Source organism: Empidonax traillii, unplaced genomic scaffold, assembly GCF_003031625.1.
Source record: "Empidonax traillii isolate 1590-97213 ecotype Southwest subspecies unplaced genomic scaffold, ASM303162v1 scaffold45:size3623477, whole genome shotgun sequence".
Taxonomy (NCBI): Eukaryota; Metazoa; Chordata; class Aves; order Passeriformes; family Tyrannidae; genus Empidonax; species Empidonax traillii.
The window spans coordinates 2,129,702-2,145,814 of record NW_020955238.1 but is presented as its reverse complement, the minus strand read 5'-3'; the positions used below and the strand labels follow the sequence as shown (position 1 = coordinate 2,145,814).

At 36.0% G+C, this 16,113-nt stretch overlaps 1 protein-coding gene across 2 annotated transcripts in view; it reads right to left on the bottom strand.

Annotated features, from left to right (window-relative positions):
- The window catches only part of SCFD1 (sec1 family domain containing 1), a 52,732-nt gene that overhangs the window by 34,764 nt on the left and 1,855 nt on the right, over positions 1-16,113 (bottom strand). For both annotated transcript variants that reach the window (XM_027878750.1, XM_027878749.1), the window contains exons 2-10: positions 12,565-12,635; positions 11,340-11,428; positions 10,254-10,344; positions 9,319-9,441; positions 8,130-8,217; positions 6,013-6,102; positions 5,466-5,521; positions 4,409-4,494; positions 2,555-2,654 (exon numbers count right to left, since the gene is read on the bottom strand). In XM_027878750.1, the coding sequence (XP_027734551.1) occupies positions 2,555-2,654; positions 4,409-4,494; positions 5,466-5,521; positions 6,013-6,102; positions 8,130-8,217; positions 9,319-9,441; positions 10,254-10,344; positions 11,340-11,428; positions 12,565-12,635 (794 nt within the window). The remainder of the gene's footprint in view (positions 1-2,554; positions 2,655-4,408; positions 4,495-5,465; positions 5,522-6,012; positions 6,103-8,129; positions 8,218-9,318; positions 9,442-10,253; positions 10,345-11,339; positions 11,429-12,564; positions 12,636-16,113) is intronic.

The window sequence follows — 16,113 nt, the reverse complement described above, 5'->3', positions numbered from 1 at the left end:
TGAACATAAAAATTTCAAAGGTGTCATTTGCTTGGCAAAAAATAATAAAGAGAATCAAATCTTAAGCTATACAGAATCTGTCACAAACCTTTTAGAACAGATGTTTTTTCCAGAAATAAACCCCACTTTATTATGTTCATTAAAGTTTACAGAAATAGATCACTGTAAGTGAAATTGTCAAATAATATTTTAAAATTTTTCTAGTTATCCCTTGGCAAGGACTTAAAATTAAATACTAGAAACGATCCATGCCAGAATAGAAATAAAACTAGCTAGAAGTAAAACTAGTAGAAGCAGCTCAAATAAAACACATGCAGTCAACTCATCTTACAAGATGTGTTTAATGTTTCAGCAAAAGAAGAGTGTTTTTCAAGTACATATATTCAATAAAAACTTGAAGGGAAAAAAATTTATTTGATTGCAAATTTTGCTGTAATTTTTAATGAAGATCTACGTTTTGGCTCAATTTAACTCACCAGTAAGTTAAGTTAGTTTTGGCATTTACAAGGAGTTTTCCCAAAAGAACTCTTATTGATTAGCATTCCTCTGTTTAACCTCCCCATTTTGTCCTTATAAGGCTTTCTATCCACCCCTCCCATTTTTCTGTATCCACTCCTGAAAGGTTTTTTTAGTTAGAAATAGGAATATCTTCTCATAAGCCTGTTTATGTGTAGAAAAATCAGGGTTATAAACTAAACAGATGCAGCACTCTTTGTGCTGTCCCTAACTTTGTGCCTGGGTTAGCATACAGTTCAACACTGCACAGAATTCCTGGTCTATCGAACTGAGACCTTAAGTGAAAAACAATTTGCTTGAAAGTATAGCTTACATAATCAGCATTTTGGTAACATTTTCACAGTTAAAATTCATGGCCTCTCAAAAGGTTAGTGCAGTTATTTCTTGAAATATTATGCTCAGTGCATGAAGAGCCTGGCAAGCCTGCCTTTAAGCTGAACAATTTGACTGGTTTTGAAATTAAACTTTTGCCCTTGCCATGGAATCACAGACAACTTGGTTACAATTTCACTAAACAAATTCATAATCCTATCCACTCAGTTAAAAATAAGATGCAACATTTAACAAGTTGTTCCAGAGAAACTACTGAAGCCTGATGCAGTACAGACAAATATCCAACAATCCTCAAATCATTCTCCTACTGTTATTCTGATACCCCAGCACATTTGTAGTACTAGTCCTCAGTTTCCAGTACATGATCACTCTGCACCTTGATGCACTGAAGTCCTGTCCCAACACATGCTTGAGGCCACCCCACACTACCTTCTCTACATGGTAGATGAGCTGGAGTCAAACAGATGGAGCTTCACGTGCTTTTACTATTGAGCAAGTGAGTGTTTGCTGATTAAGTGATTAGCAGGTGATAAAGTGAAGTTAGCACAGACCTTGTGCAATAGTGTTTGCACCTGTAAAAATTGTTATTCGGGTTTCCATATCCTACTCCTTACTATTTTTAAAAGAAACCTGTAGAAATTCAGAACTTCTACCTACAAGTCTCTAGCCAGTTATTGGAGAAAACTCAGTGCAAACTGTTGTTTTCACATATGCCTTTCCTAAAAAAACTAGGCCAAAAATTCTCTATCTTTAAAAAGCACCCTTTCAGTTAAGAGGAAGGCACTTGTCAGAAGGAATTAATCATATAAAATAGAATTTACAAGTGTCCTAAAACATCCCATTAGTGCTGAAATATTTTCTTTGTAGCAATGCAAGTTTCTGGACAGCACCCTATGTATAACCACACAGTTCTGTGGGATGATCGGGGTACCAAATACCTTTCACATGACAAGTTCACAATCAACTCTGTATACAAACACGTATGTGCACATGCATATTTCATGTATTCCTCTAACAGTCTCAAAAATAAACCCCAAATACTTCTCAAAGCCAGATATTGAAATGATTTTCATGAGTAACTCTCATTATGAAAAAGCCTCCAGATACCAATTACACTTATTTTTTATTTACTCCATACCTATAACAAAATGCATAAATCTTATGTAAGCAGTATTAGCTTTCATTCACGGACATTTCTACTACTGGTATTACAAAATAAACTTGAGGAAATAAAGGCAGTTTAAGGCTATACGAATTTCAAAAAAATTATTTAAAAAATCTGAGATTCCTCCAGTAGGGTTAGGTACCACTTGGTATCTCTGTATTGAACACCTACACCACCTTGTGGACAAAACCAGGAAAATGTGTTTTTAGAAATTCAAACTAAAACCAAAATTTGTTTAAAAACCCATTAAAAGCATTTATTTTTTCGAAACTGTATTGCACTTGAAGGAGTTTGGATATTACATCACATAAAGATCATGAACTACTACAGAAAAGGCCAGGATTGATGAATTAACTATCTTTTGAAGATATCAAGATTTCAACGTTTTAAATATTTTAGAAATTATTGCTAAGTAAACGTTTTAGAGAAAATCTTCCAAATAAAACAGACAAAACAGATTTTGGATTAAGAGAGAAAGTGGTATTAACAACAAACTGAATGAAAAAATAGTTTTGGTAACAAAATCAGATTTATCCTTACCAGAACATCATGCACTAAAGCTTGGTATGTCCAAGTATGATGTAGAGGAGTTGCTAAATCTATGTTTCTGTCAACAAGGACTAATAGGGGCCTTTGGAAGCTGAAAAGATGACACTGTGTTAGTACTTCTTTAAACATGATTAAAACACCCCAGTAACATCCTGAGTGGTATCAGCCACCTTCTACATCATATTTCAAATGAAAAGCAGAACTGCCTACTGCTGAGCTCCTCTAGCCTTCCCCAAAGTCACTGGGGCTGATCACTGCCAGAAATTCCAGGAATCAAATCTTAGTAATATTAAAAAGATTATTTTATTTTGTACTAAGTGAAATTACCAATATATAAATATCGAACAGAAGTCAAAACACTGAACAGCAACTAGCTTTTTAGGTATTAACTAATGCATCTTGTGTGGATAGAGATTTGAGTTCCAAACAACTGCCTGAGTGAGTAATATTTGACCTTAAACCCCATTATGAACCTCAAATATCAAATCTCCCTTCCAAGAGTGTTTAATTTCATTTTTCTCTTTGCTTGGATATAAAGTCTCTGAAAAAAAATATTATGAACTTCTGAGATGCACTGTGGTAATTCTATTAATACTCAATTTTGTGATAAAAGAATGCATTAATGCCTAAAGGTCTTGGGTTATGGCTGCATGAAAAATCTATGGCAAAGACAGGAAGACTGTGAACTGACAGAAATTTATTACCACCATTTCCCTTAAACACATTATCCCAACAGTAAACATGCCAGCTGAAGTATATTTGCACATAGTAAAAGCATGTAAATTCCATGCTCTGGATTTCCTTGCAGTAAATATTTTCACTTCAATATATAATCTCAAGAACCTTAGTCACCTTAACGATTCTGAAAAGCAAACTAAAGGTCTGAAGCCATTTAACTGGTTGAAGTTTCCAATGTTTCCCTTTCCTTGCATTTTAATTTTGAGGGTAATGATGCTATACTATTAGGAAAACAACTGAATGCCACTGATGGAAAAGCAGTTCCCACGAAATTGAGGGAACTGGTATTTCACAACTATTCTCCCTCCTTTCAGTCTCATTCCATTTTGCCACTTTTGATTTTTTTTGTGCCGTTTATCCAAAATCTGCTCTTAATTTGATATAAAAGACTGTTTTATATCCAGTTAGGAGATTTTAACAGTTTTCTTCAGCTACGGTCTTACCAATACATGTCTCACCTTTTCATGTACAGTATAAATTCCCATAATATACTTTCCTAAGGCAGACTGTGGAATATTCAACTACCTGGGAACAACAGTACGGAGGGATGCTACTGAGAACACATTATCAGATGCATGCAAGCACCCACAAAGGATTCAAATGGTCATGACTTAACAGACCTTAACCATCTAATTAGTGGTAGTCCTGAAGCGGTTCTCCTCTGGTATATATAGGGATCAGCTGAGAAACACTTGCTTTTGACATAACTACAATTGGTAACCATTGTGCACAAATAAGAAAATGGGTCTTCCGTTCTTTTATTGGACTAAAGGTTGCTAACAGGTATGTTCAGACATTCAACTGCATATCATAGTCCTGTAAACGGTGTATTTGCATGAGCTTGGTTTAGAGGGTGAACAAAATTAACTGGTTCATTAGATTATTTTCGACTTACTGACCTAGGACTGTTACACTTAGCTACAAAAATTTTAAAATGGGTTATGCTAACAGACTGGAAAACTCCCTTAAGAGTATTTAAGTTGTTTTAATATTGAAACAAATTCTTGTGAATACAGTTTTCAGTACAGTGGTGACTTATCCTAATGAGATATTTCAGACAACTGAAATATGAAAAATAAAAATACATAGTCATTACTAACACAATACCTGAACTGCCCGGCTCCAAGTGTGTCACCTGTAAAAAGACTGTTTCTGGCATCTCTTAGATTCTCTCTGAGTTTCTTATCCAGTTTCTGAGGAGGGGAAAAAACAAACCCACTTTTAACAAAACAGTGGTTTTCTAACCTCTTCATATGATCAGCATTAAAAGATTTATTGTGCTGTTTTTGTAGTTTATAAAAGATTTAGCTGCAGGAAGACTAGGTCCCCTGCACATGGGAAAGAAAGAAATCTTAATTCTATTTTCTCCCTCCAGCATTTATATCTATATCCAGGACTACACCAAAGATATTTCCTTTATGTTCACTAATCTCCTCCCAATCAGTAAAATTACCTTTCCCTAAACATGCAAACAGAAAATACCAGTAGGAGGCACCAAGAGGTAGAAGCAGCAAATTGGGCTGTCAGACACTGCCACAGAAGTGTTTCATAAAAATGACATTATCCTCAATACAAATGTATGGACACTGAATGCTTAGGTTTAATCAGTATTATGGTTTCACTGACAAAGAAGATGTGAAGAAGATGGAAGAAATAAAGCACAGTGACCCCTAATGAAGATAGTGCTCTATCTATTGCTCATTGTGATTTAGTTTGGTCATTTCATCCCTATTTGATGATCAAGTTCAATGTCAGCTTAGCTCGATTTAGTAAAAATGTCTTTTACTTATGGGATTTTCCAGTAAGATAGATAAAAATTTCTTACTAAGACACACAGAAAAACACAAGGCCAGACAGCTACTTTTTAAACTGTGTAGATGTATCTTAATCATAATGTCAGAAAATTGTGATAAACTCTAGATTAGTTTTAATTATTTATATTTAAGTTTCTAATTATCTCATTCCATAGCATCCCAATTTCTACAGAAGAGTTCCATGGAAGTGAAATCAGAAAGGAAAATGGCTGTACCTCCCTTCCAGTTTTATTTCCTTCATAAGGAAAAGAATACAATAACACTAGATCTCTGTCTAATATTGAGAAAACTAAACACAGTGTTAGGAAAGTTTTACAACAATGATAGGTGTTTAGAAAAACAGTTCTTACCACTGCCACCATTTCAGCTGCAGTTCCTCTTGAGCATCTGATTATAGGAATAGCGCCTAATAAAAGATATATTGACTTCTACATGCATTATAATTTTCAGATTATAAATCAGTATACTTTTCATAAAATTAATGTACCTTCCTCTTCCTTGAGTATTTCAGTTAGATTTTTGCAGGGTTTGTGTGAGTTTTTTTCTTCTATATTTTTTTGAGTCTGGTCTCTTTTGAGAGCTACAAATCCAAATTCAAAGCACTACTATCTTCACTGCAAACTAGGATTTTGAAAAAACAGTAACTCCAGATCTTTGCATCTCAGTATTCTTCTCCCATTGATACTGAAGACTAAGACTCAACTCCCACGAAGTCCAGCCTTTACTGGACTTTGCAGTGATATAAAGCAATAATCTGAGCAAGGTCATTATGCCACCTAGTGAATTATTGAGATTTTTGTCACAGATTTAATTCTGCCTTTAATTTTCTATATTAAATCACTAAACTTCTAGTTGTCTCACTGAACATGGAAAACATGCTAGAATTTGGAAACTTACCAAGTGTAACAAAAAAACAGAAGAGACTATCAACAATAGTGTCCATTATCGTTTCCATTTCTGTGTCTGTTATATCTGGTCGGTTAATGGCTAAAATAGCATGGAAAAGAGTTAAGAACAGGGTTAAGCAAGGTTATGCCACTTTCATACTGAGAAAACAATCCTTTTCTTACCAAAGAGCTTTTAACAGTCAACAGCTTTTGTTGCAGAAGAGATTAAATCATGAAATGCCCCTCTTAGCACATATACTAGTTTTTGCTCCCTTTTTTTTTGGGAAAAAAATTGGGAGAAAATTATTGCTTACTGTCTGAGGTCAAACACTACATAATTGTTTCCAATTCTCTTTGATTGCATACTTTAACTTTTGAATTTTGTTAGTATTACATTACTAAATACTTTCTAGGAAACCATATGTTATGGAACAGAAATGGCCATACATTTGGAAAACGTTTTGCAGGAAAAAAAATCCTCAAAAATTACCTGTGCAATTTAAATAGAATTATAGTATGCAGTTACCTATATTTTAAAATTCTAAATCCCACCTCTTGTAATGGAGATTCTTTTTTTTTGCAACAAATTTATTGTCAGTCTCTAGATTATGGATTATTACCAAGTTATAAAACATTTCATATGACAGATAAGAGATATTTCCCTCACACATTTAGGTCAGAAGAGGAGACATGTAGCAACATTTCTCTTAAATAACTAACACTGACAAGAATATAATAGCCAACAGGAAACATCAAACCAAATCTTGTCACAGATCCCAAGTCAAGCACTATTTCAGGATTCATGCCACAAATTCCATCCTTGTTTGCTTTATTTTACCTTTAAAGTTTCTCACATAATTGCCTGTATTTTCCTCTTTCTTCAAAAATGAATTTCAAAGCTCTAAACATTAATAAGCTTTCCATTCTACATTTAGGCATGGCCAGCCATGACCATTTTTTAACTTTAAAAGTGCTTTCTTCCCCCCAGCTTTTCTCCTCTAAGAACTTAGGGGAGATGGATTATATTGGCAATTTCTATCAGCAACTATACTTAGCAAGGTGAAGTTTTGACTTTGGCTGTTAGGATGACAGCAGCAACAGAAGTTTCAAGTTTCTGAAATATCAGCACCAAGAAAGGCCGACTCTTCCCAGCATCTGTATTTTTCTGTGATGACAAAGCTTTGAAATTAATGAGGCCTATCATTCTGTAGTTACCTCTAAACAATGGTCTCCCAGCTTACAGAGGGGAAATAACCTTACTTTTACTCTCTTGCCTTTTCCAGTTCTAAAAAGTACTAATTTATGATGGTCCAGTAATCTTGCATACTGTCAGTGCCTTCTAATTTTGTTTTCATGAGCACATTTGTTTCTTGTACCATAGCAGTCAATGCAGATATTCAATATTACTGCTTGCTAAGTCAACCTTTGAGAAACTCCATTAATAACCTTTCAGTAAAATGTTCTATCATGTTTTCTATATGTTCCTCTCTCTCCACCGTAGCAAGCTTAGGGGGAATGCATTTATTACAGAGGTAAACTTAGGTCTCTTACATTTTGTTGTTGTTTTACAAAATTCAACTTAATGGAAAAGAAGCATCTGAATAGCGTAAAATAGGATGACTAAAACATTGACTTTATTCTAATATTACCCATTTACTATCCTTCTACACAGTCATAGAAAAACAGAACCACAGAGAGCCTGAGGGTTTATCTACTAAGTCCTCTTGCTCAAAGATGAGTTAAACCCATGCAATTCCTGTCTCGAAACTAATTCAGAAAGACTCCCAGTCATGAAAATACCGTAACATTTATAGGTAATCTATGCTAATATTTCACTACCTTTAATGTTAGAAAGTGCTCCTAATATAAGATCAGAAATTTTCTTGTTGCATTTTAAGCTCATTACTTCCTGTCTATTACTAAACAGAGAGAATGTTTTGTGTCTTTTCTGTCTACGAAAGCCTTTCACATAATTGCTTCTTTTATGACTTTACACATCTAACAGATTATCCTGAATTCTGAGCAGATCAAAACAAAATAAAATCACTGCTGGTTATTAGCTACAACTTCTAAAGTAAATTTCAAATTCAGACATTCTGGTAAAATTTTTACATAAATTTTACTTACCACGATATGAAACAAGTTCTTTGTTTTGGTTACACAATACAAACATGTCATCTTCTAAAGTAATAAAATTAAGATACTGATCAAACACCTAGAAATTAAGGAATAGTGGTCAGAATAGTCCAGAGTGAAGCTTAAAAAACCTCATATGTGATTTACTGCTACCTAATTTTGAACATTTTACAGAAATGCCTATTCAAAGAAAGAAATGCAAGATATAATTTATTAATTAAAAAGTCTGTTTGAGTGATTAATACAAAATTAAGGTTTGAGTGATTAATACAAAATATCAGAGCACTGAAAATTGGCAGAACAGTTCAACTGTTTCTGTGGACAAATTTTTAGTAGCCAAACATCACTAAAAAAACACATATGGAGGACATCCCAATATTATAGGTTCATTTTTTGTGAACATGAAGGACTACAACACAAGCAGCACTAAGGTCTCAGGCAGGACAAAGGAAAGAGGGTAATATCTGAACAAGAAGACATTATAGCTCATGAATTCTAACTTTTCTGTAACACAGCCATACGTTCAGGAAAAAAATTAAATCTCTCCATGGAATAAACTATTCATGGGATATCACAACAAAAAAACAGATTTAAGAAAGTTAGTTTACACTGCTACACCAGCTTACTCCTGCTGAGGATCTAAGGCTTAAACAACACATGTAGAGTTCATTTCATTTCACAACAGGTTCTTTGTCTCATGCCAGTAGTACTAACTGGAGTGAGAAAAAGTGAATGTATTTAATTATGTATGAAAATAATTACTTAATTTACAGGTTTTGGTACAGGTATCCAACAAAAGAGTAAATACCCGACACCTGCCTTTAAATCATAAAGGTATGGGAGTGTACTCATAAGAAGAGTATGTTTGTACAAAATTTTATTTAAAATGACAACTGCACTCATACTGCTCTTTTTATGTATTTAGGAGCTAAAACCCCACCTCAACATATATGCACTAAAGGCACTCAATTAGCTGATGAGATCAGGAATACTCTGAAACCTCTTATTATTTAGCACAAAAGTCTTGCAGTACTTGGACTTTTGACTAAGCCCAAGTATGGTATTAAGCTGCATTAATGAGATGACTGTAGATTCCCCTTTTTAACCCAGTATGCCTGACAATAAAAATGCAATAACACCTGTAATGGTGTTAACATTAGGGACTGGGAGACTTTCTTACCTTAGCCACTTGAGATACTGCATTAGCACCTATAGCAGCATTTGCAATATCTTCCAGTTTACTTCTTGAAATGGCAGAAATAAAGTTTAAATAATAAGATTCATAAAGCTGGTTTCGAAGATCCTAAAAGAAAGGAAAAACACAACCCTTTTCCTCAAAAAGTACTAATATATTTCTGACTAATTAAAAAAAACCCACATAATTTTACTACACAGTGTTACAATTACCCATAGTCAAGCTAAATTTTCAGAAGTGCTTGGCTGTCTGTTCATACACCTCTGTACAGTGTTTTGATTACATATCCAGATATAAACAACCTAACATAGAACTGCAAAAAAACAGGAAATGAAATTTAATCTCAAAGACAGCAATCACTATTCCACACCTTACCGCAGACCGAAATACCCTTTGCTCTTTTCTTTCTTTTGGCAAAGATATCAACCTTCCATCTCCTCCCAGAGAATGTAAAAAACTGAGACTAGCCTAATCCAAGCCTCCCGCTCAAAGCAGCATCAAACAGTGCAGGTGGCTCAGAATTGTGTCCAGTCAGGTTTAGAACATCTACAAGGATGGAGATTCCACAAACTCTCCAGGCAATCTGTTTCAGTGTTTCTCCACCCTCATTAAAATAACTTTTTCTTATGTTTAAATGGAATTTTTGTACCCACTGCCTCTTGTCTTTTCACTTCCTAAAGCCTCTTTCTGAAACACACAAGACATATTTACCCTTCTATTTTCTGGGAAATGGAAGTTTTGTGTGTAAACATTTTGTGCAATATTTTTATGACCAATATGTTTTTATGTGTCAAAAATGTCAGCAAAGGTGTTTAGACATACACAAGAACTATATATAGAACAGTCACACTACAGTGAGTGCAGAATTACTTCACACGCTGTTGTGTCCACTCATCTGAATCATTAAGCATGCAAGTTACCTGGCACATTCTGTCAATATTTTCTTCTGTTGGCATTACAAAGTAAACAGCTGGAACATCTGGAATAGCGTCCCGATCTGAATGCAAAAGCCTGACAGGAACAAAAAATATATCCGTAATGTGCTGCTTCTCTGATATATGTAAAATTAAAAAAGTTAAAGAAATTATTTATTTGTACACGTAAATGTAATTTTCCACAATGTTGTCCTATATTTAGCTATATTTTTAGCAAGAATGAAACATGAAAAGAAAAGTAAAAAATCACAGTTGTATAATTTTTGGCTGAATATATTAATAAATGTCTCCAAAGTTTATTCATTATTTATTGAGAAAAGGCTTTAGAAATCTTCAAAAACAGATTATCCATTCAGAGTAAGCTAAAATACTGCATCCACAAGGTTCACATGCAAACTGTTGACATGATAAAAAATCCCTGCATATCTCATTCTGTTAAACTTGCCTTTCCTGCTTAAAGGCAAGGTTCTTAGATGATTTTCTCACATTTCTGCTAATGTGTTAAAATTTTAAACTGTGTTTCTATTTCTAGCCTTCACTTAGCAAAAGTGTATCAAATTTTTAAAAAATAAATGTATCTTCAAAGTTTCTTCATGATTATTACCAAAGCTAAGGAATGACAATGAATTAAGTAAATGTAATCTGGGGAAAAAGAAATGAGAAATGTCTTAAAATAATACTTAAAGATTCCATATGTTTGACAGCAAACAAATTCTATGTGTAAAAAGACAAACAAAAAACACACCCAGTCCCATGAAAGAGTTTGTGCCAATATAATTTTAACATATATGATTACAGAGGGATTTGTAAAGACATATTCCAAAAGAATACCTCTTGGGTAATTTTTGAACAGGGGCCTCCTGTACTTAGGAAGAAATCCTACTGAACAGTGTTTGGAACCCTCTCTCCGCTCCCTGATTCTAAATAATGCCATCGGATTTAAGGAACAAGTCAGGATATAAACTTTAGTTGTTATTTATTCTGATTTTTCACTGTTTTGTTCATGATTTGCAGGAATATTAAATAAAGTTCTCTTTAGAAAAAAAATCCAAATTTTGAAAAAATACTTACAGGTGCAAAGTGATCCCCATATCTCTCAGCTCTTTCACTGATAGCAAAGGTGAGATTATATCTTGGCCAAATCTGTCATAAATGAGAACCTGAAACAGATACACATCATCTTAAAAAGTGCTGTAGAAAGTGGATACTGCAGAATATAGGACACAGTGGATGCAGGAATTCAGATTTAGGAAACTACTACCCTAACCTGAAAAGTGCTTAAACATCTACCAATTTAAAATAAATCATTAATTTGCCACAGACTTCCATTTGTGCTTATGAATAAATAAAATATAAAAAAGAACAAGAAGAAACTCAGATATAAAGGGGGAAAAAGAACCATCACATCTATCTTCTGCAAACTGTCTTGACAAACAAGTCAGCTGTCAGAAATTTGTTATTATACGTGCAGAGTTTTTCTGACTGCATTTGAGAGATGGAGGAGACAGGAGACCCAGAGAGGAATCAGTGAAAAAAGACAACAGATGAAGAGACAGAATGTATGCTTTGTAGTAGTAACAACAACTTCTCATGAACTACAAGTTACATTTTAAAGGTAATAAAGGTAGCTTGAGCTCAGCTTGTTCAAGGTTATCAGTAGTTCTTCCCTTTGTATGGGCTTCTTTCTGACTTTGAGTTTACTTATAGAATCATAGAATCATAGAATAGATTGGGTTGGAAAAGACCTCCAAGATCATCAAGTCCAACCCCTGATCCAACTCCAATTACTATAGCATGGCACTAAGGGCCACATCCAATCTCTGCTTAAAAACCTCCAGGGATGGTGAATCCACCACCTCTCTGGGTAGGCCGTTCCAATGCCTGATTACCCTCTCTGTAAAGAATTTCTTCCTAACATCTAACCTAAACCTCCCCTGGCAGAGCTTGCGCCCATGTCCCCTTGTCCTATTGTTGGTTGCCTGGGAGAAGAGACCAACTTATAATACTTATAAGGTATCATGCAAGCTTTTGCCGATGGTATAAATGAAACATAAGTATATTTCAGAAATATTCTCCTCAGTTACTTATTAAATATTGCGTAAAGAATCAGTTAGTCATTTGGTCATCAAGCAACCAGTATCTGAATTTTTCTGAGCAGTTTTGATAATCAATTCTGTGTATTTATAATACAGGAAAAAATTAATAACATAGGGAAGATGAACTCAAGTAAAATTTGCAAATCTGAACTTTCCTGAACGCTATAAAATTCTCACATTCCTGTTCAAATAGTTCTTACCTTCCATACTGGTTCTCCTGTGCTGTTTTTAACAGGAGGAACATTGAAGTTCAGCATACGTTTCAAAGCCACTAGAAAAAAAAGGCAAATAACTCTTTACTCTCTTTACACTTCAACAACAGTGATTAAACACATTAGCAGTGTTTTATTATATATTTTATTTGAGATGAAAACCATCATGAAATATAAAGGCAACAAATAAAATTTTCATTACTTTTATATAGCTTTGACAGACAAGTGGCTTATGTCAGATAGAATTTATGGGGTCCAGAAGACACTGCAAAAGGAAAAGAAGCAAGTCACAGAACATTAACTCTCCTTAGTTATACATGCTATATGACATGGTTTGCCTTAAAAATAAGTCCAATATCTTCCTTAAAGTGCATTCTGGGCAGTAGGAATTGGTTTGCTTTATTCCCTGATCTCTTTTCCTACTCCACTGGAACAACACTATACACACAAACAAAAAATACCTTTATAACTGACTAAAACTGATACACATTTTAAAACATTTTGAGAAGTCATATGAAGAAATTGCTGCTTTAAGGGGAACAAAAATATCCTTAATTTGCATAAAGAAAACTCTTAGAAACATGAATGAACTTACATTTAACTTGCCATTCAACACAGAAACCAAAGCAGATTCCTTCACCTACCTCTAATTTATAAATCTATTAAGTAATGAGTCCTTCCTCAGTTAACTTATTAAACAACACACTATGTGCTGCTCTCACATCTTTGACTAACAGCAAAGGACTATTTGTATCATTATAAATTAGTGGCTATTCTCTTCAAATTCATAACCAAAATCAGAACAGGTTTTTGCAAAGAGGAAAATCAGAGCAACATATATCACTTTGCTCATAAACAGAAAGCAGTACAAGCAGTTAACTTCTGACTCTGGCTAAATGAAGCCTGTGAGCATACTCAGTGCAGTTCCCTGGGATTTACAGTATCACAGGACAGCTCAGGCTGGAGAGGACCTTGGGAAACCTCTAATCCAACCTGCTGCTCAAGCAGGGTCTAGGCCAGGTTGCTCAGAGCTTTATCCCGTCAAGTCTCCAGGGGTGGATATCCTACAACCACACTGTGCAACCTATGGCACTGATTGTCCTTGTGAGGAAAAAGCTTTTCCTTATACTCAGTTTAAACATCTCATTTACATTATGTAATGTATGCCAGTTGTCCCTCACCCTACTGCCATACACCAGTACAAAGGAGCCCGGCTCCATCTTCTCAGTGCTGCCCATAGGTATTAGGGAGCTACTGTTTGGTCCCCTTGAGGCCACCTTTTCTCCATGCAGAACAAGCCCTACTGCTACAGTCTTGCCTCAGTGCTCAAGCCCCTGATAACTCTGGTAGTCCCCACTGACTCCCTCCAACTGCTGGACAGCTTTCCTGCACTGTAGCCACAGTGGATGCAGTACTACACTCTGTCTCCTGGGGCTGGGCAGGGGAGATAATCACACCCCTCCACCTGCTGGCTGTGCTCCTGTGAACACGGCCCAGGATGCTGCTATGCAGGGCCTCATTGTGGGCTCATGTTCAGCTTGTTGTCCACTGAGAACCCCTGCAGGCCTTTTCAGCAGTGCTGCTCTCCAGCAATCAGTCTGGCAATCCCAAACTGTTCTCTGGTCTGGCAAAACACTGTTGCCTGTATATTGCGAGGGGTTCTTCCTTTCTAGGTGCAGGTGCAGGAATTTACATTTGTCATTGTTAAATTCCGTAAGATCTCTGCTGGCCTATTCCTCTTGCCCATATAGGTGCCTCTGAGTGGCAGCTCTGCCCTCAAATAGAACAGATTCCCCCAGTTTGCTGTCACCTGCACACTTAATCAGAGTATACTGTGACACTTCCTCCAGGTGACCAGTAAGAGATTTTAAATAGGAAAGATCACAGAATACACTCATGTGGTGCTCCAGTTGTTACTAGCCTCTAGGTACATTATGTCTGATTAATCACAACCCTCTGAGCCTGATCATGCAGCCGTTTTGCTTTATGTATCTAGTTGCTCATTCATTCAGTCCGTAACATCCTAACCTAGATACAAGAACATGTCAAAAGCCTTGCTGAAGGGAAGGTAAATGACACACTCCTATTGTCCTGTTGCCTACAAGTCCAGTCATTTTCTCACTGGAGGCAATTAAGCTGGTCAGGCATGGTTTACCATACATAGATCCATGCCTGCCTTTTCCTTCATGTGATGAGAAGTATTTTCCAATAGGATTCACTCTGTGATTGACTCCAAAGTGACACAAAGGCCTGTAAGACTGTTGGTGAAGACTGGGGCAAAGGCAGCACTGTATTCCTCAGCCTTATCTGTGCCTATCGCCTCTAAATGACCAGGTCCATTTAGCAATGAGCCAACCTTTTTTTCTTATTCACATTTTTGCTACTAACCTTGTAGCAGAAGCACTTCTCATTTCTCTAGATATAGGCGGCACCATTCAACGTCACTTGAACTTTGGCTTTCCTAACACCTAACACATGCCCAGGCAATGTTTCCGAAGTCCTCTTTCGCAGCCTGTCCCTGCTTCCTCCTCAGTACTGTCCTTTCAAATCACATTACTAGCAGTGAAATGTGACTATGGGAAGATCCAAGCTAGCAGTGAGTCCTAAGTCTCCCTGGAAACCAGCCTTCCACTTTCTTCACACTTTTTTCTTTTCTTCTTTTTAAAATCCCATGGAGCAGCCCTGAAAGTTGATTACAGGCTGCTCCTGGATTCTTTGGTCCCTCACCACTAGTGACATCTTCAGCCATTATGAGCATTTTTTTTAAAGCTCTATGGTTATGTATTTTGGTACTATGGGAGCTGAAACAGCTGCTTTGCAGAGTTTATCAGTTAAAGTAAAACTTGGCATAAGCTCTCTGTGAAGGAAGACAGTAATCAGACTGTCACAGTTATGTGCTGTGACAATCAAGACAAACACTCAAGTCTCTGAGCTTCTTTTTTTGTACTCATATTGCCAGTTCATTTACACTTCTGCTGAATGTTCCCTGGGGCAACGATCACGTTTTTACCGTGCTTGCACAATGATATGCTTTGACTGGTTATGAACCAGGATAAAGGTCACAATAGATAGTGTATATACATAGTAATAAAAACACTAAATCATAATAAATCTTTCCCTTTTTCCATATATTTTTAGTTCCTCAATCTATCTCCTAGCAAAAGACCCAAGAGAAGACAACATAGGTCCAGTGGTAAAATGACTGAAGTAATCAAGTAACAATTATCAGCAAATGGACAGGGGGACTCAGTGCACCCTCAGCACGTTTGCCAATGACATCAAGCTGCGTGATGAGGCCACAGAATCACAGAATTATTTAGGGTTGAAAAGACATCTGAGACCATCGACTCCAACCACTGACTGACTGCCTCCTTGTCAACTAGACCATGGCACAATTGCCATGTCAAGTTGTTTCTTGAATACCTCCAGGGATGGTGACTTCACCATCTCCCTGGGCAGCCATTCCAATGTTTAACAATCCATTCCGTGAAGAAATTCCTCCTCAATAAGCTGGAGCAAAGAGATGTCATAGAGAGG